General features: G+C 42.0%; 1 protein-coding gene across 7 annotated transcripts in view; it reads right to left on the reverse strand.

Moving 5' to 3' along the window:
- Window positions 1-26,956, reverse strand: part of LOC125882060 (dipeptidyl aminopeptidase-like protein 6) — a 341,554-nt gene that overhangs the window by 30,157 nt on the left and 284,441 nt on the right. For all 7 annotated transcript variants that reach the window (XM_049565694.1, XM_049565693.1, XM_049565695.1 and 4 more), the window contains 5 exons: window positions 18,119-18,213; window positions 17,566-17,640; window positions 13,388-13,440; window positions 12,384-12,465; window positions 5,735-5,855 (listed from right to left, as the gene is read on the reverse strand). In XM_049565694.1, coding sequence (XP_049421651.1) covers window positions 5,735-5,855; window positions 12,384-12,465; window positions 13,388-13,440; window positions 17,566-17,640; window positions 18,119-18,213 — 426 coding nt within the window. The remainder of the gene's footprint in view (window positions 1-5,734; window positions 5,856-12,383; window positions 12,466-13,387; window positions 13,441-17,565; window positions 17,641-18,118; window positions 18,214-26,956) is intronic.

Raw genomic sequence — 26,956 nt, forward strand, 5'->3', positions numbered from 1 at the left:
TTAACCATTTCTGAATTATTTGGAGACAAATATTTTAAGCCATTTTTTGCCTTTATTGATAGGACTGCTGTAGATTGACAAGAAGGGAGTGGAGCAAAGGACCATAGGTCGGAATCGATCCCAAGCAGCTGGAAAGGTCTCAGCCTATACAGGACACACACCCTACCAGGGCAGCTAGAGGTCACCCCACCATTTCTAAACTTTTAACAAATTTCAAGAAAGTGTTTAATTTATCTTACCCTCTTTGGTATTCACTCCAGTGTCCAGTTTATTAGGTAATGCTGTCTAAAACTTATGCAGTCTATTACAACAGTTTTGTATAACCTTCATGTTGTTCAGTTTATGTTTAGAGGTGTTAAATCAACTTTAACGTTATTTAGCCTACTCTTACTGATATAAATGGGGTGGACCATTGAACTGCACCAAAAGCTACAGGCTCCAAAATTACCATAACGTTTAATTAACACCTCTCTAAATCACTTTTAACAACATTATAACTTTCATGTGGGTAGGATTAAGGGCAGTGATTTTTGATTAGACTGTAGCTTGGTGTACCCAGTGACCTGGCAACTGACTTTAACTCTCATTAGGCTTGGGCATTATCATGGTATTGCAGTGTGGAAGGGTATTTAGAAATCCTGATGATACGACTTTTAATACAGTTAAAAATACAGACGCTCCTCTTTCTATTAAACTGATATGGAGGTGCTGTAATGAGGTGATGTAGTACACAACATGTGTCACAAGAGGTCAGTCTCCACTAGTGGAACAGGCAGCTGAGCTGAGAGAGATGGCAACTGAGAGGGGTGGGGTTAAGGTTACAGAATGAGCAAAAAGACAAATGCCTCTGCCCTTGTTCTGGACTATTTTGGGTTTATTCAAACAAGAAGTGGAGAAGGTTCCATGTGAATAGCAGCTGAACATGGGTCAGTTGCTGCTAAGAAATGAGTGAACGGCATTCAGAAGGGTAGGGCAATGGCCTACATTGCCCCCAGCCAACTGAAAGGGAGTCGAGGTTAGATTCCTGAATCTGGAGTGGCGGAGATAGGCGGAAGCCCAGTGGAGAGTTCTCTTTTCTTTGTCAAGGGTGGGATGCCAAGGAATGGGTTCTCCCTGAGGGAGGGGCCCGTGCTCTGGAAAGCGTTGTGGTTCTGGCTGTGTCCGCTGAGCTCTCATTGGCCCTTGAAAATCCAAGGAAGAAGGTGTAAATCTTGCACCAGGCCTTACCCATATCTGCAACAGATTTACGAGGTAAGAAATCTCTGGCATGTTAGATCCAGGTAGTTAAGTTTCCTAAGTTCAGGATAAGGATTGGCGCTAAGGGCTGGGTCAGTCTGGCTGGGGCCGTTACCCTCCCCTCTTCGCCACAGGAAGTGCAGTGCACAGCTTGTCTCGCAAGGCCCTTAATCATGGCACCTCGCGCCTTTCTGGATGTGGTTTTTCATGGGACAATAACTGATGCCAAGTGAAAGGTGGGCCAGCAAGGGGGATTGGGTACGGTGGTTGGTGGCCCCAACTGTGGACACGCTGAACCCTTCTCATGGATCTTCCCACGTACTGCACCCACTGGGCTCCTTTTTGCACAGGGGTCCCAGCGGGTCACCTCAGCTGGCGCCTCTTAGTCATCTACACTTAGAATTGGTGCGGACCAGGTAAATCGGACTGTTTCATTAAAACAAAGCATCAATAAAGGTGAGGCAGTCAACATGGATGATGCTGTGTGCTCTATATGACTTTATTTAACCACCAGTCTGTCACCATTGGGTACTCCAGCAAGAATCTAAGGAAGAAGGGTGCTTATTATCTATCTATTTACTGTATTATTCTTGGGCCAGAAGTATTTAAAGCCAGCAAGACTTTTTTAAGTGGGCTTATTGCATATTAGATACACATCACTGTAGGCTACATCATACATACTACACTTGTGACTTTTATCACCAGCAACCCAGCTTTTATGTTTGTTTTTCTTACACAAATACCTCCATATATTGTATATGCCAGTGCCTACCCCAGGTATGAAGGCATGAAAAGATAGAAACCACCCAAGCATACCAACTACTACAGAAAAACAGGCCTGTTATCTTTGAATTTTGCCTTAACCTCCTTATTATCTCAAGTCTAATTATTTCAAAATACTGTATGCAATCTCAATTTAAAATAATGTCTGATATCTTTAATTAATGTAACTGTAATGTTTTATGATAACAGGTTTACAGATACATACGCAGCAAATATTCTGCTATATGATATCTCAAAATAACATTTTCTGTTATCAAACTAGAGAAGGACAGGAAAAATATCAACATACCATCACATCACACTATCTACATCTAGCGGGTTATCTGCTGGAATAAACAAAATACAATTCTGTTGTTGTAAAATACATATTATCTCAGCATTATGATGCAGATTCTGTTTTATCTCTCAGAGAAAGATTTATCCTGCAATAAATAATGAGTATAAATTACCAAGCCTTCAGCAAGCGGATAAATATGAGTCAGGGGGTCAGACAGTGCAATAACGCTCTGATTAATGTTTAAATGGCAGAGAATTGATATTGCTCTTGAAGGATGGACGTTGTTTCAAATGTCAGCCTGGCTAATGCAGAGATAAGAGGAGCCATGGGTTGACGAAATTAGATAAAAACAGACAAGTCCTGAAGAGGAAACAGCCACACAGCTCTTATCCTGGTGCACTGGTGACCTCAGATAACCTCTGTGTCACAGCCTGTAAATCCTCAAAGGCCTCCTAGGTAGCAGCCATTCATATTACCAAAGAGATATGTATTGTTTTATAGTGTTACTCGAGGATTACCAGCTTGCTGTATATCACAGGCTGTCTCTATTTCTGCTATCTCTATATCTGTGTGGCTGCCGTTCCCCATCTCCCTCTCACTCTGTTATTAAAACCCAGTTCCACTGGAGCAGAGTGTGCACCCAGCGCAGCGGATATAAATTCATTAGTTGAACGCTAACACAGCAGCCGTCACCTTTTTTTACTGCAAGGCACACAGGTGAGCTTTGATCGGTGGCATTGACGCTCGGAGAGCACCATGACATCTGTATCAGAGTGTGTACAACATACGGCAGCGCTGAATTAATGCAAATCAACCGATGTAGAACATTCATTCATTTTCGGGGCTGTGTAAAGCAGAAGCAAATTGACAGTTTCCATTTTTAATTTACCTGCCAGAAATCAAGTGTTACGTGCCAAATATACAAATGTAGATGCAGAGCCTGGGGAGTCACACTGTCACATGTCATTACTTGCGAATACAGTGTTTAAATATAAGTTAGGGATAGAGGGAGAAGAAAAAAGTCCACTGTGCATATTGGTCATCATGACTCAAGTCTGTGGTTCGGAACCTTTTCACTATGACTCTTTAAAATGACTTGCAAAACCATCTACTTGCAAAAATTCAATATTTTGTGTAGTGGAAGTTTATGTATTCTCTTCTTACCTGCCCTGTAAAACATGTCGCGACCATAGACTACATATAGAGAGGGACACTGCATCGTCACTTCAAAAAATGATGCTTAACTTGCCATCCACACTGGTGATGTCACTTCAAGCCAGAGTTTGCGCAGCAGCAGTTAAGGTGGAGCCATGGCATCCAGGTCCCACTAAAACATCCAACGGACTCAATTGTGAGTCAATCAAAAACAAAGTCAAACCACTTTTTATAGCATCAAATAACTTATTAATACCAAATGTATCAGAAAAAAATGACTGCTTTGACATAAAACAACATGATAAGAAAACACTTGGGAAAATTTTACATGGAGGGGGCGGTAGTTATGACCTATAATGCAGCAAGCCATAAGGACAGGACAAAAGAGCCAGCTCCTCAGGTCAAAACTCAGCTGCCCATTTGCATCCATAGGAGAAGGGACATTCTTTCAAGGACAGCAATGTTCACATCTTGGCCAAGGAAGATAGATGGTTTGAAAGAGGCATGAAAGAAGCCATCTGTGTCAAACTGTAACGGCCATTGTTAAACAGAGGAGGTGGTCTATGACACCACCTATCACCCACCTACAATGCAGTCTTGGGATCCATCCCTAGATGGGTGTTAACCCATTCACACCTGAACCCATCTAACCCTAACAACACACATGATGGCCTGGCGGGTCAATGATTCACACCCACACAGAGTTTAAAGCCTGCGACTTCACACCAGTCCATTAGAACTGACGAAGCTTCTTGGATGAGAGCTAAAACGTCTTCAAGAAACTCAAGCAAATCCAGTTGCGTACGATATCGCACTTGGGATAACCATGACCTGGATGACTGAGAACCCTCACCAGCAGCCACCAGGGAGTGAACAACATATTTTGGCTTCACTTTTGGGGAGCCGTCATGTCTATGTCTACGCCATTTCTATATACACTCCATGCTCACGAGCCCTTTGGTTTATTTTGTGCCACCTTTGTAAGGTCCTAACCTCAAGGTTGAGAGCAACTTGCCTAAGTGACTTCAGAGACAATGGTTAGCTGATTGAAGGAATAGTAAAACATTATTATGGTACAAAACCTTAATTGGGTAGATGACTATTTTTAATTTTTCATGGTGTTATGTGGGGGACTTTCTATTTTTTTGGGCACTCTAATCTCTAACACAGACGGCAATGACATCAGCACGCTGGCTGACTCTGTCGTCTGTGGACATTCCCATAGGAAAGTTGTAATAGAACTAGCACTGGCTCCCAGCGGCAGTGATGTGATTGGATCCAAATCCGTGTACTTCTGTACTTCCTTGACCAACAGCTGATTAGCTTTGCCTTACACCCGCCTACACCGGAATTGCTGTTCCCCGAATTGTTGTCAGTAGTACAACAGAAAAGGAAGCGTTCAGTGAATCACAAGAAGAGATTAAAAGGGTTCAGGTTTCATTTGATTCAGCTATATTGCAGAGGTGCAACGTCCACCATTTCTATTACAAAACAAAAGATGAATGTCCCCAGACACCCATTCCAAAGTAAGGGAGGCTGGTCACGCGAGACTAAGCGACCTCCAGAATTCTTCATTTTAAGAAAAAGAGGAAGTATTTTCACAAATTACACACACACAGGCCTGAAATACACACTTGCACAAAAAGGACCTATACACATACATTAATAGAGCCATGCAAAAGCGAGAGGGCTGCCTGTGGACATGCTCCCCCAAGCAGTCGAGGAGGTTTGTGTCTTATTTAACTACACTTCGGCAGTGCCCAGGGGGTGGACTGCTAGCCTCTCCAGCTACCAGCCCACACTCCATACTTGGCCTGTATGGGGACTTCAACCAGTGACCTTCTGGTTCCTACGCCAAGTCCCCACAGACTGAGGTACTGCTGTCCCCAAAAAGAAGAACACAAGCTCATATTGTGAGCTCTAGAGCTGCAGTTTGACAGAGCCAGGCTACACGTTCCCTCATTTACAGTCTGAAAGCCTTGCAGAATAATGCCTGACTAAATGCCTCTGGGTGCATGTATAAATAGAAATAGAAAAGACAAAAGTTTCCATAGAGCCAAGTAGTCACTTTCAAGGAAGAGTCCAACATTTTTGGAGAAATGAGAGAATAGAAGACGATGAGCTTATTTGAGCATGGATACTGTCTCCTAGTTCTAGCTTCATATATTCAGCAGACAGATAAGAAAGGGGTATTAATCTTCTGACAATCTTCTCATCTAATGCTCTGTTTAATTTCCAAAAAGACAAACTTTTCCTTTCATGGCATCATTTTTTCTGCCTTACCTTCATACAGCCAGTCACTGAGCCCATTAAAGATGACGCCCTCTTTGCCAGTAGACACCAGACGAATGGAGCGGTTGTCCACCCTGGAGCGATAGTAGATGTTGTTCTCAAAAACGAAGATCTACAAGAGCCAGAGAGAGGAAAGACATTTTAATCACATTTAGGAAAACAAAGGATCAACTGTCTTTAAACTGGAAAACCCACAATAAGACCTTCTTTTCAAGCAGCTCCAATCCTGCTGATGTGTTCTTACGCAAGACACTGAATCTCTTCCAGCTCCACAGACATTGATCCATCAGTGTTCCTGACTAAAAGCCTTCCTGCAGGGAATTTCCTTACTGTGAATAAGCTGTTACATTATCATTATAATCAACACGCACAAGAGGAAACCTGAGGACAGTCTGGTATTTATGCTGACACATTATATTGCAGGTGGGATCCCTGGGTGAGGAGTCACGCTATCACAGCTTAAATCAACCCTGGTGTCGGAGCACACATCAGCATGATGCATTTGTCGCCTGTCACACACAAGAGAGTGCACATGTTGGCAATGGCTCCAATTTAATAAAGGGAAACCAAAGATTTTGACAGAAGTACAAAGAAGGAAAAAGTCTTTTCAATTTCCGATAAGACGGCAAACCTTGGGACCAAATTTTGACTTTGCCACTCTCCTCTTCAGGCCTGCAGGGCTTTCAAGATAACTGAAGGTCAACCCTTTCATTATAGAGAATAATAGATCATCAGCACCCATGGTGAACGTGGTAGGGCGGGCGGCTCTTGGGGCTGGAATTTTAAAATGTTACAGCCTTAATGCCATGCTGAAATCAATCTCAGGCTATTACAGAAAAGGGTTTGCTCAGTATCTCTAGGATTAGGGAATCTCTGGGCCTGGAGCTGGTATCACAGTATCAGTTTGTGAATGATTCTCCAAAAAATATTCACTATGAGAGGTCTAAATGATGGGATGATGTACAGCAGGAAATCCAATACTGTAGCTGCCTACAATTGCTGCATGTTGATTTTTTACCTCTTTCTACACTGTGAAAAGGATCGGCACTGCAATCTTTTACTACACACTGTGCCTCAGCAATGTGGCATTCAGGATACACACAGATAAACTCTCCAGCAAGCTAAAAGTTTTACTAGCAAACCTGCATCTCCTTAAAGGTAACACAGAATCTGTCACAATTAGTTTCTCTTGAGGAGACGCTAGCTCGGGGCCCATGTGGTTTGGTGTCACTTTGGTGCAGATGGAGTCCCTGTATAGAAGCTAATCTAGGGCACAGCACAGAGAGAAGACCTGGCCCCGTTCTCTGAAGGAAGGTAGAAATCTGCCAGTGATGGCTGGGATCCACATCTACCCTCAGTGAGAATATTTGGAGGGGATTATATAAACTTTGGGCTGGTGAGAGTGAAGTGAAACTGCACCAACACACTGATAAAATTCATTATTTTTAATTTCTTTACCGAGATTTAAAGGAAACAATCCCAACATGTCAGATTTTAGCAACATACTATCGTGTTCTCAGTTGGTATTAAAGGGGCACTCAACCAATTTTTGACCAAATACCTGCAAAGCCAATGACATTCCTATCAGCCTCTGCTGTACCTTTTGCATGCTAACATGCTAAACTAAGACAGTGAACACAATTAACATAAAACATCAGCATGCTACGACTGTCATGTTGAGCTTGTTGATATAAGCCACTAGCCAGTAGCATGTCCGTTGACTCCTAATGGTGTTTACACCACCACACAGTAACTCACAGCCTTCAGTTATTTCAATGATGGGAAGGCCCCAAAGGGGAAGTGGTTTCAAACACATCAGTAGGGGTGTGAAGTGGTTGCAGCCCATGTGAACATGCCAGATTTTTCTTAGCTGTGCATAGTTCCTCCATGGATGTATAAAGTAAAGTTGGTACAGCGTTTGACACAGGGCCCCGTTCATTCCTATGAAAGTTGCTCAGTGGCACAGAAAGCCAAAAAAAGTTTGGCTTCCTGGGTGTAAAATTATCCCAATGTCATGCATCATTGGCGCACTGGAAAATTTGCCAGCTGTGTGGCTAACTTATGATTTAGCCTTCACTAACTTGAATGGGGATAAAATAATTTAATCATGCGGTCATTTTGCCGGGGTTATGATGCTAAAAAAATTAGCCATGGATTAACAGATGTGTCTTTCCCAATGTAAATTTATGGGAAAGTCCTTTTTGGCCCAATGGCATCTAGCAATAGACCCGGACGTTATAGTTACACAGTTTGGCCACAATATCAAATTGGCTCCAAAGTCCAAAGGTGCACTACCTGGGAGCCAGGGTTCACCGTTTTGAACTTCTGCTGGTAGCCGTCTGGCTTTGGTGTATCAAACAGAAGGGGGCAGGCATCATGGGAGCAAATAGAAGACAAGATGGAGGAGGTGATAATGTCGGTGTCTGAATGGTAAATGGATCTAAATTTGTATAGCGCCTTTCTAGTCATCCGACCTCTCAAAGTACTTTTTACACTTCGAGTCACATTCACACATACACTGGTGGCCGAGACAACCATACAAGGTGCCACCTGCTACTCAGTTTTTAACTCACTCACACACTGATGGAAGCATCATCAGGAGCAATTTGGGGTTCAGTATCTTGCACAAGGATACTTCTTCCGATTGGTGGACAACCCGCTCTACCTCTGAGACCCAGAATCAAACTACAGATGACTGGTAAATTGTCCAAATATGTAGACATGTTTTAGAATTCCATTTCCTTTGCTTCACTACAGTATGCAGCTGATAATGCCTTGGGTATGCCTATTTTCTCGAAGTATCATTTGCTCAGCACCAAGTTAGCTTGCACTACCACCAGTGACATTCAGTGAAGCACATGCCTGTCATTGCAGCCCTGGACTGAAGCTGCAGCAGCCACCTTTACAAATCTTTGCTTTTCTGTGAAATGCTCTTTCTGGTTAGATGGTTGTCAGGTTGGTTGCTGTGCAGCAGTGTGAAAGCAGCTTTAGTGTTGTTTAGCAGAAAGCCAGTGTTACAAAATGGTAATGTGGAGTCTGAATGCAAAGGCCAGGGTTGGAAAGGTCAAAAGAAAGATGCTATCAAAATGAGAGTTTTTGAAACTTGACCCATAGAAGGGACAAAATGTTCTCATACTGTCAGTGATGTGGACAAAGTCTTATACTTTGTCTCTTTTTCTCAGTCTCTCTCTCTCTCTCTCTCTCTCACAAACACACACACACACACACACACACACACACACACACACACACACACACAATCTCCCTCTTTCTCTCTAATGTAATACAAAGTTTAAGTCTTCTGAGGCTGAGCATCCAAACTTTGTGTGAATGTGTGTCAGCCGCCATTCACAGGGGGTTTTACTTTCCACAACACAAGTCAAATGTACGAAACATCGCTGTGCAGACACATGCTTCTGTGAATGTCAGACAGCACTTATTCACCCAGTTACATTGACTTTTTGGCGTCACAAAAAGCTTACCATGTGGCTAGACAGCTGTGTTTATGACTGTAAATATGGGTACGTATGTGCTCACGCTCCATGGGAAAGTACAGGAGATTTAATTAAGCACATAAGGGATTTGGGAACAGGATAGCAGTTGGGCTGATTTATGTATATTAGATGCCTCAATATGATGACACATGCATTTGCTTGCAGACTGTGAGCTTGTTTCAGCTGATGGACATCTCTCGCTTTAACCTCCACCTCTTCCACAGAGGACATCTGAACCTTCAGGGCAACCAGCTGCTGTTCAGTTTCACGCTAACATAACTCGCCCGATGGAAGTAAAACCATTTCATGACTAATGGTGAGAAACTTGAGGCTATATCAATCTAGCGACTGTGTTAATTAATCCACTGATGAGATAACAGGTAATTAATAGCATTGTGCTGCAGGATGTTATCACTTACAGTCTGTCTGCCCTGCAAACCAACACGCCGAAGCTCATTATTGCTCTGACAAGTTCGACTGCGTGATGATGGAGGTGGAAAATGACTCATCGTAGAAGAGTTTGCAAAGGCCCATTGCGTCTTGTGATTCAAACAACAGTGTTTAATTTGAAATGTGTTTACTGGGAAATCTCAGTAAATCATTAGGATGATTTACAACCTGAGGGACGAAATAATGCGTGTACTGTTTTCATGGACTCAAACTTACACCGTATCGCTGACTTAAAGAAAATGCTGCCTCGGAATTATAAAGATTATCTGAGTCTTAACTTGGGAACTGGATCCTCTCAAGAGTCTTCAGTATTTCTACACCACATTTGTCATAATATGCCAAGAAGGCCTGTCGCATATATTTTTTTTTCCAAATGTGTAGAAAAATGTAGCTCTCTTTCCCTTTCAGTCCCTTGCAGCTAAGGGGTAACCTACGAGGGTGATTAATAAAGACAATATGTAAGTTACAAAAACTGCAGTTTCTCAAATGGCCACTTGAGGCTGGCTCCAAAGGTGAGTAAATCCCCAGCAGAAATTAACATGTTTACAAACTATTTTGGTCCATATAGCTAATTTCCCCATTAATGATAACGGGTATATATTTTTATATACCTCAACCATTTAAATATTATTAAGGCTTAAAGTTACTTATGTTTAAGGGCAGTTTGAGTGACAGGTGGGTGCTGTCCATTGACAATCTCTACCACAGTGACAACAATGGTAAGGTAACGTAACTATGGTGTAACCCCAGTATAGGCGTGGCTGTTGTAACTGCTATTCCAATGTGTTTTCAGTTTATGAAAGCTACCCTGCATTTATCTAGTGTTAGAATAACTGGAAAAATGAGTTCCAGATTGGGAAAATAAAAAAATGCAGTGCCCCATCAAGTCGGAAAAACTCAGGAAGTTGTTGAAATTTTTGATACAGAAGTTGCAGAGTTGACATCATATATGCAGCAATATGGTTGATCAAAGTAAATGTTCAATTGATGATAACAGACTTTTCATTAATTCACATATTGCATGTCAATTTTCTGCTCACATGTAATTTATAATATGGTATAAGGTTGTAACTGTTATTTGCTGTCCACGCAGTTTGATCTTGATTAGTCAGAAAAGTTATTCGTTAGCATTTGTCAGGCAAGACAATATTTTAGTAGTTTCGCATACTGGTGCAGCAAGTCTGTAACAAAATCACTTTGTAATATAAATCTCAAACTGTTAACGTGTTGTTACAAATTTTCTGAGGGATAAAACAACACATCGTCTTTGTAGCATCTATGTTGTTTTTACGTGATGACTTAAAGCTCATGAGGATACTAAAGACGAAGAACGACTTCCAAACTCTGGCAATGGGACCAATCAAAGAAAATTTTGGTTGCCTAAAAAAGTCTTGCTCAGTTGGCCAAAATGGCACACTCAAGGCTTTAAAACAGGAGTCCACACATCAGTGGGTGACATCACAGTGGCTACGTCCATTATTATAATATAGTTTATGTTTGCAGCTCTTGGTATCCCATAATACTTTGTGCGTTTGTAAGTTGGCCAAGGTAATGGAGCATTCAGGTAGTCCTGGTCGGCTCGTAAAGTAAGAAAATGTAACATAACCATGTTGTATATATCAGGTATTTGTGCTCAAGGGTTCACCAATCTCTGCTGAATCTACCATATTAAGTGGACCAATGAAAAAGCCACTGGAGGATGTAAATATTGGAAGTCAGGCATGAACTCTACAGTTTGTTCTTGTTAGCAGCCCGAACATTTTAATAATCAGAGGGTGTTTCAGGTGAATGGAAGATATATGGAAACATTTACTGTTAAGCTGAAGCCCTGTTTGCCAGTAACCTCAGGTTTGACTGCAACCTTGGGTACGATATAACTTGTCATTTTACAGCACTGATAATTTACTCAGCCGTTGAGGTTAATTTCCTAAAATATCTGACTTTGTAATTTGACAAGGAGAACTTGTTTGTGCCTTTAGTTTTGTTCTGTGTAAGGACTGACCCACCTTCACGGGCTGCATCCTTCAAAGAATTTGACATCTGTATAAAGACTGAAACTGCCAAGTGCACATAACTGCCAACTGCTCGAATCAACATTTTTATATTAACAATGTATGAAGTGACTATATGTTTGTAAAAGGCGTTGGTGGTTGTAGGGATGAATCCACAGACAATTATCACCCAGCTCTGCAGTTCCCCTCTGCTCTGCAGTTTTCAGCATCATTCAGCTCAGATTTTATGGCTCACACATTCCCCATATCAACTTAACAAGATGATAATCTGTCAGTGTTGTGTTTATAGCTTGTTGCATTACCCCAAAGTAGCCCAAAAAATCAATTAATGCAGTTTTAAACATGGGAAACACAAATACCTTTTACACCCTCTTCATCACTCATTCCAACTCCTCCCATTAGGGGTCTGCTATAAATTCCCCTAAAATCATTAATTCTTTCTTCCATTAACTTTATAAAGTGGCAGTAAAGGAGACTGCATGCAAGCACTTTGCATATATTATGATACGTTAGCCACATTAACTCTACTTTTGTAATCCAGTATGCTGTGTGTATGGTGAGTTTTTTTTTAACTATGCTCCACATTAAAGGTGAGTTGTAATGGCTATATGTTGGGCAACTGAGGTGGTTTGAATCTATGACAGATGGCAGATGTAGGGGCTTCATGGAAATTGTAGTCCTCACCAGTTGCTGCTCATGGGGTCCCCAGCCTGCGTACTGCAGCTGAGCATTTCGCACCTCTGGAGGGTTCAAGTTCCACGTCGCCCTGGGGTGCACAGACAGAGAAAACAATGCTATCAGACAGAAGTGCAGACAAATACACACCATGACTGTCTGCTCCCAGCGCTGCTGCGGGAGAAGTACAAGTGTAGCACAACTGAGAACAAAGGTTTAAGTGTATCCATAAATACCAGCGCTCTATAACAGTGTCACCTCTCCTTATTGGGAAAAGTGCTGCGCAGTGCAGGCTGCAGAATTAGAGGTGCCACTGCCTCTATGTCTTTGTCTGGAGCTGAGGATGAATGAGGTCATCAGCCGAGGCAGTTATTTTGGCACATCACCACTGGGTGGCAGCACACAAATAGATTTGAGTACGAGAACTGCTGACAGTGCTGGAATCACTGTGACTTGATGTGGATGTAATTTAAAGGTAAATAAGTGAGGTGTCTACTCACTGGACAAAATGACCATAACAAGTCTTGGTGGCTGATCCGTACCAGATAATAATGTGCCACAATTTCTGGCTCTTGAACTTACTACTTTGAACATGTGTGTTACAGCTTTCTGCAGTTGATCCGGTTGTGAAAACAAAATGTTATGTCTACATGAACATTTTCAGCTTCTCTTTCATAATACAAAGAAATGAGGATCAGCAAAGCAGCAAAGACTTACACACTTAACACACTTAACACTTCCTACATTTGGGCATTTTAACCATTGAGATGTAAGATCTGTCGATGTCACGGCAAACCTGGCTGCCATTTGAGGTCACTGATTATTTAGCAACCCTTTCACCTCACACCTCGCTGAGAGATTAGAGGTTAACAATGCAGTCGATGTGCCAGATGCTTTGCAGGAGGACAGTTGTGAGAACAGGTGGGAATGAGTTGCTTTCAGAGTCACAGACAGCGAGGTCAGGTGGGATGAGACAATATAAATGGAACAATGCAGCCCTGTCGCCTACTTACGGAGTATCCAGACTGCAGATGATGTAGAAGGCCGTGTAAGAATGCTGGTACACCTGGAAGAATAGGAAGCGGGAGAGCATTCACTTTAGATCACTTCTAATGAAAAAAAGCAGCAGTTATACCATGGCATCTTGAGCTAAACTGCTTTATTTCCCTGATATTGAGTGAAAGTAAATGTGGATGTCACAGTTAAAGCTGGACTTAAGAAACGGTTCTATAAAAATGAAAAGAAAGAAAACAGCACTAGAAACTGACAATAACGATCTCCTCGAAATTAACACTGAAAATGTGAGCTATAAGTGGGTACTTCTGAAAAAAAAAGAGAATACTTTGAAAGTCTTTCATGCTGCCATAAAATCTACAACATAGTTAACACAAAAATATTATAGATTTGAAATTTTGGTCCATTTTGGTGCACAGGTCCTTTACATATCAAAACAAACGCTTAAAGGATAACTAACCCTAGGGTGTGTCAGTGCATTGTGACATCACTGTTGGGTGTGGTTACATGTGAAACAGCCCTGACCCTTTTTACTGGAGGATGGAGAACATTACTCCTCAGTCTGCTATTCTGCTCATTTTAAGGTTCATACTTGTATTTTGGATTTCTACAAGAACATATTTTCATGCTTAAATGACTCAGACCGTCTGTGCTGGAACACCTGTACAGAGTGGCTCAGGGATGAGTCCCAAAATGTTGAAATGAGAATTTTTTGCCCTTTCACTTCCCTCGTCTTGAGGTCAATGGATTTCTTGAATGTGTTTTTGGTGATATGCCTGAAGTAAGGTCTATGGTTATGACAAGTTTAAGAGACTTTCATGTTTTGTTCTATGGCATAAAATACCCCACTTGTGAATTCTGAAGCCTTTAGGTGTCCTAAAAAAGGCAGCTACTAACAAGTGGCTAATTGAGACTAAAAAATGTCATCATGCCGAACACGGCTTTACAGCCTTATTGAGGTGGCAACATTTAGTCATGAGTACATGGTGTAGTTTGTTTATAGCCTAACATTAGCGATTTACTTGTAGTGATTGCATCTACACTTCAAGAATCATAAAAATTGATGTTTACTTGTGAAGATTCTCTTCATTAAAACTTTGTTTACCACAGAGCTTATTTTCTACAATACTCCAAACTCCACTGGAAAAAAGCTCATAGGCTTTTTGACAGGGGAACGAGAGCGATGCTAACTTTAGCCTCCGCCATTAAAAAACGTCATTCACGTCAAGCACTCTACTCACCCTCTGTCTGAGATGCTTTCTTACAGTGCCTGTCTACATAAGCCCCCCTTCTGAAGAAGCCCAGACTGTTCTGATTACTCAGTGTTTCTGGGTCTTAAGTATCTTGGCATCTCTGCACTGTCATTGCAGTGGGGTAAATAACTGTAACTCAGAAAAACTGCCTTTTCCAGCATTTGAAAGTAACCGATAAATGCTTCTAAAGTAAAATCTTCTCGACCTGACATGTTCCAGCTGGAATATGGTCCCCAATCAGGGAGAAATTACCAACATTGGCAATCATGATTACATGTTTTCTTGATGTTAGCATGTTGCTACATGTAGCCACATACTTGCAAGAGGGGGATTACTGTAAAGGAATGTAGCAGCACTTTCAAAATCTTCACAACCAGACACGCTCCAGAGGACATATGATCCAAAATCAGGGAGAAATTAACAACACTTTGTCAACAAATATTACATGTTTCCCTGACAATAGTGTGTAGCTACATGTAGCAGGGTAGACTATGCGATGTAAATACTTGCAGTAGCAAACCCGGAGCAGATGACCTACAGAAAATCTGTTAAAAGCTGAGGTCAGCTTGTCTTAAAAGTTTAAAAAGAAATGTTGGAAACATAGGGCTCTAGTTTCCCGGCGCGGTGCAGGGTGGCGCAGGGTGATGCAGGGTGGCGAACCCCGCACAGAGCTAGTTTCGAGCAGTGCAACCCGAGGCGCACTCAGTTTGGTAGATTGGCAGACCGAGGTGCGCTGAGATGGGTGTGGCGGCGCAGCAGGGGGAGGTGTCGACAGATCCAGCTTGCCGCAGTGACAGTTTCGTGCCAAAAGGCTTCGCCGAAGGTGCACTAAAAGCTCGCCAGCTGAAACCAGGTCTACTGTCAGCGCAGGCGGAGCACAGCCGGTGTAAGCCGAGGTTTGGCTGACCGGCGGACAGTGCGCACACGTCAGCAAAACCTTACAGGCAGGTTTCCAGAATATCAGGCACATTAACAATGCAATAAATATCCAAAAAAACACTATTCAATGCAACTATCTGCAATCAGCACATAAATGTATCTCTATATCGACTATCCCGTCACATCTGATGTCAGATCAAAGGGGACACAGCTGCAAACTAATGAGTTCACATCCCTCTCAGCCAACCACAAACAGCCACAGCATCAGATAGGGAGTATATATTCAGCATCTGTCATCTTAGAAAAGTCAAAAGAAAAGAAAGAGAGTGAGACTGCGAGAGAGAAAGAGAGAGCGCGTGCGCACGTGAGAAAGGCAACATTGATTTACAATTGTGGTGACCTCCTCCCAGGCTACCTTTGCATCATCAGCCCATGGAGGTCTCCTCGCAGTGTCCAAATATACGGAACTGCCAGACCAAAACATCAGTTTCCTCCTGGGAGAAGTTTGGCCGTCTGATGCTGCTGCTCTCTTCTGCCATGGCGAATTGAGTAAACTCTCATTACGCCTTTGCGCGGCGCATTTAAGGGCGAGGCGTGATGATTGGTGTGATGTGTGTAAAACCCACTCCACGCCTTCTCTCCTCCCTCTTTCCGACTTGCGCAGGTAGGAGGGACGGAGGTGGGAAAGACGAGTAGCTTCGCCAGGCGCACGGTGTGCCAAACTTGCAAAATCCGCCTGGCCACACCCAGTTGGCGAAGCGCAGGTGCGCTGCGCCCCCGCCTCATCCGGTCTGCGAAACTAGAGCCCAGAGTATTTTTTTTTTTTTTTTTTTTTTTTTTTACATATGTTTGCATTATTATTTGAAACTTTGGCCGTGTTAAATATGAACAACCAATATTTCAACATTATGACAGAAAATAAGGAAAACATGATAGGTTCTCTTTAAGGTGCTCGCTAATTACTCCTCACAACAACATATCTGGCTCTCCTCTATTTAAAGCTGCTATGGATTCCATTGGATTTCACTCCACATTTGCATCTTACAAAAATACACCACACACTATTTGAAATCTATTACTGAACATTTCTTGACAGATGTTTTTCTACAGTAATTGTATGTTTAAAATAGTTTCATCTTGTGTATGCTACTTGCAGGTGTGTAATAAGTCTCTGCTAACTAGAGACACATTCACATTCAAACTGAGGATGGCTTGTTTGTGTGTTGGTATGCAAACACTGTGTTTATCATGAACTCCCTTGATCCATGCAACATGTTATAGAGATGAGGTGTGCGACATGAGTCTGCATTTGCCAGTGAGTGACTGCGTGCTGCTAAAGCGAGCGTATAGCAGGAATGACTGTCATCTATCAAGGTGATGGAGGTTCGGATGGAATAATAAATGCAAACAAATGCAGCACAACACACACGGCATCTCTGGTGTGTCGTAATATTTTCTATTCATCTCAGGCAATAACAGGAGGTTATATCTCTCCCAGCATCTTTCACACACTAACAATAGGCACAAACTCTCCACCGTGACTCAGTGGCGAAGAATGAAGTAAACACACAGACATTGGCTCGCAAAATGATTCAATATATCTGATCTATCTATATTAGGGGATGAAATGCTTTGATGCATATCAAGGTGTTGGCAGAGCTGATGTAGTCATCATGGGACACTTTATTCACAATGCACAGAAATGATAAATTCCAGGCCAATACTTCCTGTTCCTCCTGTCGATCTCATCTCCCTCCCTGCGAGCCGGTTTCAGCGCCGGGGGGTTTGTTTGTGTTCCTGCCTTCCTTGCTACAGTTCCACTCGGCTGTGCTGGCCCCCGCCGCCGCCATTGCTGACAGGCAGTGGTGTGCGACAGGCCTTCACACCTCGCCATGATTACTTTCCCCTCCCTCCCTCCTTCTTCTCTCACCCTGCCTTCACTGCACTACGAGCGTATACCGCACCCTCCTCCCAACAGAGGCGGCTGACATATTTGCCTGTCAGTTTGCTAATTCAAAAAACAAGCAAACAAATGAGAAGCTCACCGGTGCAACGTTGTAGGCCAGCAGCACATGCTTCATGTCAGGAGACACCTCATACTTGCTGGCTTTGTACATTTCCTGTGAAGGAAAGGCAGATGTAAGAGGGAAAAAGAAAGACAAAAAGATGAGACCTTTAACCATGCGTGGTATTTTTTCATTAAACTAGTCCTTAAATGACTGCGTTTGACGGATTGCTCGGCTCCTGAAGCAAATGGGAGTTGCATTAATCTTTGCGCCAGGGCTTGGCGATCTGATGGCGGACATAATGTTGTGTGTCGTCACCCAAGCCGCCGCAGCACACTGACGCTACATCTCCATCGCCATCTCCACGTTTCCTCCCACATAGCCATGCCCCAAGTTTCAACTATGCAGTCCACATTTCACAGCAATAATGGATCATTTGATTAAGCTTCGTAATAAAAAAGAGCTTTGGGTGCTTTGATTTGCTGACACTAGAGGAAAAGTTTTAATTTAATTCACGGGCAGCCATGGTCAATTCTTCAGTCCTGTGATTGTGAGAAAGTAAAGAGAAAAAAGGAGATGACTAAAGACTTACAAACTTCTTGTTATGCACCAAGATGGTCTTTTCATCAGTGTCGACGTTGAACTTGACGACGTCGCCATCACGATTCCGGTATAATAGCTCATTACCTGCAAGGGGAGGCAGAGACAATAGAAAGTTTGATTAGTGATATTCCTGAATGTGGCGTATAATATCATCTTTAAAACTCGGGAACTGCCCATTGGTTCGACAGCCCATTGGTTCAACATCCCATTGTTCCGACCATATTAAACTCATTGTTCCGAAGTCCGTTCCGAAATCATCATGATGCCCTGTGGTTAAGGTCTGGTTAGGTTTAGGCACACAAAACACTTGGTTAGGGTCAGGAAAAGACCATGGTGTGGGTTAAAATGAAAAAGAAAGTGACAAACACATAAGCCGTGAGCCTGCTTCGCCTCAAGCCGGTCACAGTGCACCATACACCCGCTGTGAGCCGTTCAGCACCGCGGACAGTCGGACTAATGGGATAGCAAACCAATGGGCTGTCGAACCAATGACATGGACCCTAAAACTCAACAGACATACAAAGACAACACCCTAAAGGCTTGATTCCAATACTTCTTTGCCCCTATCTATGCCCCTATATTTGATGCAAACCATTGCATTGTCTTAGTTCATAGTTATTTCAATGCATTATATCCATTTTATCTATAACAAGCATAACAAAACTAGCATTATGGCCTTGTGATTGTATGCCTCCCTGTACCTGTCAAGTTGCAGTTGCAGTTTAAATCCATGTCTGTCAAGATTCATATCTAGCAATGACAGTTAACAAACTTGAAATATGAATGTTGCTGCAAAGAAGCTACGTATTCTAAAATGTGGATGCTTCAGATGCATCTTCAGTGCGGCAGCACAGAAGATCTATACAATCAGCACAGTTTCAAGGTGAGTAACCAAGATTAGTGGCACCAATTCAGTACCCAACCAAGTGTCTCCCCGTCTGTTCCTGAGTTCAGATAAGGTAATCCTTTATTTGTCCCACACTGGGGAAATATGCAACATTATAGCAGCAAGGGGAGACTGCCAAAAGGAAAGGAAAGGAAAGGAAGAATATAGAAGTATGTAAAATAAGTACATTGTACAAAAACACAAAGCAATATCATGAGGAAGCATCAGGATGAAGCAAAATATTATAAAGAGACAGACTGGATGGCTGATTTTACATTACTGAACGATGCAAGTGTAGATATTGCACAGTTTAACAATACCGATATTGTATCTGAGTGATTGATTGACTAAATAAACAGGCTGAGTAGCAGAATTTACATTATTGCATATATCAGTGTGATTTTTCACAGAGCATATACAGATACTGATATTGCACTTGAGTTCTGAATGATTGTCCATTGTTTCAGTATGTGTGGTCTCCTGGAAGCAGTGTTGGTTGTGTAGTCTGACAGCAGCAGGAGGGAAGGACCTGCAGTATCTCTCCTTCAAACGCCCCGGGTGAAGCAGTCTGTCGCTGAAGGAGCTGCCCAGTGCTGTCACAGTGTCCTGCCTGGGGTTGGGACATGATAGCTCGGCTATCATTCTCCTTTCTCCCACCACGTCCACCAGGACAGAGCTGGCCTTATGGTGTGGAATAATGGCCAGAAAACATTATGATGTCAGAGTAGAGATGACCTTTGACCGTTAGGATGTAAAATGTCATCACTTAATCATTTCTTGTGTTTGTTCTGTTGCCATTTGTGTGAAGTTTTGTCATAATTAGCACATGAATTCTTGAATTATGGCCAAGAAGGTGTTTTGTGAGGTCACAGTGACCTTTGACCACCTAATTCTAATGAACTCATCATTCAGTCCAAGTTGACCTTTGTGCCAAATTAGAAGAAATTACCCATAGGGGTTCTGAAGATATCGTGTTAATGACAATGTGACAGATGCAAGGTCACAGTGACCATGACTTTTGAACACCACAATCTAATCAGTTCATTGTTGAGTTCAATGTTTTTGCCAAATTTAAAGAAATTTCCTCACGTCGTTCTTGAAATATCTCATTGACAATAATGGGATGGACAGATGGAAAATCCAAAAACATGATGCCCTCTGCCATGGCTATTGCTGGAGCTAAGTGTGCCGATGTTTCAGTAGCTAACTAGCTAGTTAGCTTGTTAGTTAGTGACATTACAATGTTGCTGATTTGTGCATGACAGCCCTGCATTAGGACATATTTCCATGTCTCATTCATCCCCTCATAGGCATATGACGCCCAAAATTTAACTGCACTAATTGTGCAGACTTGTAGGCGAGGGGCATGGGTTGCTAATGTTAGCCTACAGAGTACCGCTAGTGGCCTGGTAATGATTGTTAGATGGATTGATAGCTCGAAACTTATGTTGTGAACGATTCACGAGCATCCATGTTTTTCGGTCACAGTCAGATAAACAGCAAATGTCATAGTTGCGTCTGCTTACGTAAACGCCATCGACGACTGCAAATGACAAATCAGGATCTTGAAGGATTGTCCTATTTAATAGAGGAAGACTTCAACCACTACCCCTTCTAACTCTGTTCTGAGGGGTAGGGGTAAAAATAAGAAATGGGATTCAGTCTGTGACCACACACACAAACATACATAATGATACTGCCCTTTCATAAAAAGAGAAACCAGTGGCCCCCAGTACAGCCTTCTTGGGGTCAGACAAATGGGCAGAGTTGAAACAAACACCAAGTAGCTCCTGTTAGAAGGATTTTAATGTCGTATAACGTTCGAGCACCAGGCTCTTCTCAGACAAATAGGCACACACACTCACTGACCTTTTACAGTCAGAAGACAAAAGGGCAATAATTAAGCTCCTTACATAGATATCCTATAACACCACACACTCAACATGTGGAGAACAAATTAACTCAGCGACATGAGACACGGAGAGCAAAAGATCACTTAGTACTACTAAGGAAGTTATGTACTTAGGTCTCCATTGTAGCCTGATGTCCAATATGTCAGCATTAAAACGGGCATTTTAACTGTATGGTTCTCTGCATATTTATTCTGTACAGGCAGCAACACTAGACGATAAAATTCTAGTTTCAAAACAAACAATTTACCCTTTGAAAATGTTACATAATAGCTACCGGCTTGATAGGAAAAGCAAATATTCAATGTTAATGAAGTTATTAGCTGTTGAGCATTGACAACATAATTAAATTTTAGTGGATGCTTTTATTTATTACCTTTTTAATATCAAAGGCATATTAAACTATGCTTGTTGGAGGGTTTTATTAATCTATCAACAACCCAAAAAGTGCAACTTTTATCAACAAGTGCAACAATTATTAATTGCTCACTAAGTGGCATGAATACGTGTGGTGGATTTAAATATAAATGCTGAGCCTGGATAGCAATGCTGCACAATTATCTGTACAATGATTGTGATCGCAATTTTGGCTTCGACAATATATCAAACTTTACTGGTTGCAATTCTACAGCCTTGTTATTACTGGCGGTATGTCCAATCAAGTGCTTCAAACTCAATTATAAACAGTCTGGTCAGTCCCTGGCCTTGGCTTCAAGCACAGTTTGATTGAACCGTTTCAGTTTCCCGAACACAGCTGCAGGTCAGTCTGTCAGGCAACCTGCAATTTTCTGGGATGTTTACTGTCAATAAACATCCAATATGATTTATACTTTTCTCTCAGGAGACACGAGTTTGTTTTAACAAGACTCTTACTTTGAGTCGAAGAACTGTTCATTTATTTTTATATACATATATATGTTTTATTTATCACCTATAGGTTATTCATAGGTTAACTGTACGTATCTGAATTGTTCAAGTGCAATAAAACCATTACTGCGAACCACTTTCTTTTTCTTTTTTTTTTTTTTACGATTTCCTATTGGGCTTTTCTGCCTTTAATGGATAGGACAGCTAAGTGAGTGAAGGGGAAGAGAGAGAGAGAGTGAGATGCAGCAAAGGGCTGCAAGTCGGAACTGAGCCTGAGCCTCTGTACATGGGGCGCCTGCTCTAACCACTAAGCTACCGTGCTCATGGTTTAGCATGAGAATGCTAAAAAGGGTGGAGTGTGATGGAAAATTCTGGTATTTGTTATTGCTATGATGTATGATGTGTGTTGCTCATTTAACCCCTACTGTGACAGCAGTGAGAGACACCAAGGTTACGAGCCAGGGAAGCTCAGACACCAAGTCTCCTCAAGAGATGTTGTGTCTTAGGAATGTCAAGGCGCCACATATTTTGACTATCTATGTGCATGTGTTATGGCAACTATAAAGATAGCAGGGCTAGAGGACTTGCTAGGCACTCACTCACTCACTGACTGTTCATGCGGTTGTATGTGTGTGACTCCATTCATGAATGCTTATTAAAACTCAAGAAAGACAGTCGACGTGTGAAGACTTTTTCTTTAAACTGTTCATTAAATAGTTGTTTTGCCACCACATGCCCCGCTATGAACCACTTTAACATGTTAGTGCGTATGAAGATCCATTGATGGATATTGATCAACAACCACATTAACTTTACTACAGATACAATAAGCTACAGTTAGTTTGAAAGATGCTGAAAGATATTTAGTGTGTCTGCTGACACAAGAAGGGCATTAGACACACATTTGCACACAGTTGTAGATGTTGAGTTAGATTTAATAAATTATGTTTTATTGTGCTACTTTGCAGTGATTTATAGCATTTTGTTTTCCCCATAGGAAATAAACATTGAACTGTATTGTTCAGAAAAACTTAAATTCAAATTTGGTCTTGACTGAGGTTTAAACAAAAATATTTTACCCAACAGAATAATTGTATTAAGACTAAAACTTGTTACAATTACCCCTGTCTCCCCTAATCAACCCTACATTTTCACAGGCAAAAACAAAATGACTCAAATCCTGGAAAAATGCAGATGGTGTCACGCATGTGGGCACAGTACAGGACAAAACAAAGCTAGATGTACACACTGTCAGAAAACAGCAGAGCCTCTACAGAAGCATTCAGTGCAGTGTGTGTGTGTGTGTGTGTGTGTCTTTGTCTTTGTGTGTGGCGATTGAGGAGAGAGACAGCATGTCTGCACTTGGGAGAGGATGGTGGGCTGGACGTCAGGCTAGCAATAAACTATGAATGTAACAGTAAATATTCAGTGTGAGCTACAGTTTGTCAGAACCACCAGACCAGTGAAAATATTTTAGTGGCGTGTAGAGGAACTGTCTTGTGTGATTTGCATGATCTGATTGGCTCTCTGATTGCAATGTCCCTGCTGAATGCATATAGGAGGAACACTGCTATAGATATAACAGACTGTAAAATATCACTTGTAGCTCCTGAAAACTCCCAGAGATTCCAGTCTTACATATTTTTCTTTTGCAACAATACAAGTTAAAGTTTTGGGGAAAACACCTTACTTCCTTTAACAGCCAAAAACTCTATCAGATTGGCAGAAAACAGATTTGAACATTGCCTATTCTGATTGGTGCATAAAGGTACTTTACATCACCATTTTCCAATTGAGCCCGCCCACTTGGAAGAAGTCAGAAGAGCTTAGAGAAAACACAACAGTTCAAACTTAATAGTTAAGCCGTGTTCATGTAGAACTCCATCACTTGTGGAAATAAGTTTCCAGGGCCTTTAATACACCTTTATGGTCCTTTATGAACTGTACAGAATGAGACATTGACATTTGTTCCAAAGTACTATATGTTAGGTTTAACAAAGGTTCTCAGGAATCTGACCCACTTAACACCATAGTAAACGTACAGCTTTCAATACGCCTGAATACAAAAGCTTCCAGCGCAAACACAGCGAGTTTAAGCCACTGGAGGAAAGCCTTGAAGGGAGCCATTATTTGAAAGATGTATGAAAGTTCACACAGCTCCTCATCCATCAGGCTTTTATCAGGGAAGGATAAGTTTAATACAGCAACTGCCCCCTTTCACCTTCAATCTATCTGCGCTCCTCTGTCTTATTGCTTTAGTGATCCATAGGCGCACGAGCAACCACTCCATTTGGCGAGGTAATTAGAACCCAGAGATTGTTATGCAGAGTGCTCTCTATCTGCTAGCATATCTAATTGTCCATTAGAGGTGACAAAATTACCATCACAATGGCTTTAATTCTGAACGTGCTGGGGAGAGCAGTTTCAGACATTTTTAGATTGGCATAGCCAAACGCCCCCTCAACAGCTTTTGTCTCCTTGTTAAAAACCACTGGCATACTAACAAGGGTATAAAATGGACTCCTTCATGGAAATCATGGTGATAAATAAAAGAGGGATACTTTTCTTCACCATGGTCGATTAACTGAGTTTGACTCCGTTTGGCATCTTGATAAACTGTCTACTTTTATATATGAAATGGTAATCGCAGACGACGGGAGTTCGAACGTGTAAAAAAAGACAATATGGTGACAAATCGGTGGTCAGAGAGATTGACTGGACTTTATTTTGCTTTGTGACTTGCTTTGTTTTCACAGTCAGGCTTCATTTTAAACCCTGAGACCTGCATCTCTTTAAGGCACCTTTTTCTCCATCTTTATTTCTCACCGAATCGCTGATCTCCTCCTTTATCCACATGCCCCAAGACACCTCACATATACCTCAGATCTCTCAAATCCTTCCCATCACTGCCCTTTTATAAACCCTCCTGCTGAGTTCATCATTTTAGACCTTATCATCCCTCCTTCACCTCTCCAACTCTTTGTTTTCTGCTCTTTCAAAGACCGAGAGCCATCTATTCTTTCACAGTACCCTAGGCATTGTGTCTTCCCTTCAATCTATCTCTTTCTAGCTCTCTTGCTTTCTCTTTCCCCTCTACTTTCACTCGCTGTGCATTAGCCCAGGGCACTGTTTTCTCCTCTGATCTATACCTTTCCACAGCAGTATGTCTTATTAATACAGCCTCCTGCCCTGGGCACAGCCCTAACCCAGCCTCACTCCATGGAGGCAGAGAGAGAGGGCGCCAGGAAGGGAAAAGAGAGGGAGGCAGAGATACGAGGCGACACACTCAAACGAGGCAGAGAAAGCCTGAGAGAAGGGAAGCAGCTCTGTATTGAGTTTGTACATTCAACTTCATGGACTTCCCTTTATAGAAGCAAATTTATGGAACAGTCTTTCATCTGTGTAGCTACTGCTTTTATAGGCTCATTTTGTCTATTACAACGTAAATCTAATTTTCACAGTTGTGGGCAACATTTCAGTTCATTATAACTCTGTACTCACCAGCCTCTGAGATCTGACAACATGGCAGCATAGTTACAGCAAAGTCAAACAGAGCAAGAAACACAAGTGGTCAGACAACAACAAAGGTTGTCAACAAGCCAAACCGTTATAATGAATATATTCTCTCATTAAAAAAACAACCACAGAGTAGAAGCGCAGATCTCCGTGTGCCAAATTATGTTACTGTTAGCTACAGAAACAGGCAGGTTTTACTGTCTCTCTGAAGAGAAATGGTTTTGTTTGTTAGATGATTTAGGTACGACTGAAGAAGAAGTCCATGTTTTACCGCTCATATTATGGTGACCTAAAGGCTACAGTTTTTGGTAAAATATCCTGACACTGATGTCACATTGTACTCCTGTCACATTATTACACTCATAATGAACAGCTTTAAAAGAAGAATTATAGTCCATGCGGCAAAATCTGAGATATCGTCTCTTTTATTCTGTGCATTCTTCTTCCTTGTAATCACCTGGCGCCTACATAACCCACAATGCAACTCAACCACAGAAAGCTCTGTCAGAGATTTGGGTGTGGTATGTTATTGGCTGCTATCTGATAGCCTCAAGCAGAGATGAGGAGCAGGCTACAGAGGTCTGATAATCTCACTTCAACATAACTCCATAACTCCAGAGTCATGTTATTTGACTAATCTTCCTCCACTGCAATGGTGTTTTGGGTCTTATAAATGCATGTCCATGACATAATACATAAACATAAAAACTCAACAGTTAACTTTAGAAATGAAGAAGGTAAAACAATGTGAAAAGTCTATAACAATCCCACATTCCACATGGGAACTGTGTAAACTTGGTAAGTTGAAACGAGGAAGTTGGTCTGTAAATTATGGATTTTTACAAAAAAAAAACAAAAACCAGTTTGGGTAAATATTTTACCATTCTCTTGAAGTTTGTCTGATCTCTTATTCTAATCAGGCCTTCATGGTCAAATAGCTGCTAGGAAACCACTGCTAAGGAGAGGCAACAAGCAGAAGAGATTTGTTTGGGCCAAGAAACACAAGGAATGGACATTAGACCAGTGGAAATCTGTGCTTTGGTCTGATGAATCCAAATTTGAGATCTTTGGTTCCAACCGCCGTGTCTTTGTGAGACGCAGAAAAGCTGAACGGATGGATTCCACATGCCTGGTTCCCACTGTGAAGCATGGAGGAGGAGGTGTGATGGTGTGGGGGTGTTTTGCTGGTGACACTGTTGGGGATTTATTCAAAATTGAAGGCACACTGAACCAGCATGGCTACCACAGCATCCTGCAGCGACATGCCATCCCATCCGGTTTGCGTTTAGTTGGACGATTTTTCAACAGGACAATGACCCCAAACACACCTTCAGGCTGTGTAAGGGCTATTTGACCAAGAAGGAGAGTGATGAAGTGCTGCGGCAGATGACCTGGCCTCCACAGTCACCGGACCTGAACCCAATCGAGATGGTTTGGGGTGAGCTGGACCGCAGAGTGAAGGCAAAGGGGCCAACAAGTGCTTAACACCTCTGGGAACTCCTTCAAGACTGTTGGAAAACCATTTCAGGTGACTACCTCTTGAAGCTCATGGAGAGAATGCCAAGAGTGTGCAAAGCAGTAATCAGAGCAAAGGGTGGCTATTTTGAAGAAACTAGAATATAAAACATGTTTTCAGTTATTTCACCTT

Source organism: Epinephelus fuscoguttatus, linkage group LG21 (assembly GCF_011397635.1).
Source record: "Epinephelus fuscoguttatus linkage group LG21, E.fuscoguttatus.final_Chr_v1".
In the NCBI taxonomy this organism is placed as follows: Eukaryota; Metazoa; Chordata; class Actinopteri; order Perciformes; family Serranidae; genus Epinephelus; species Epinephelus fuscoguttatus.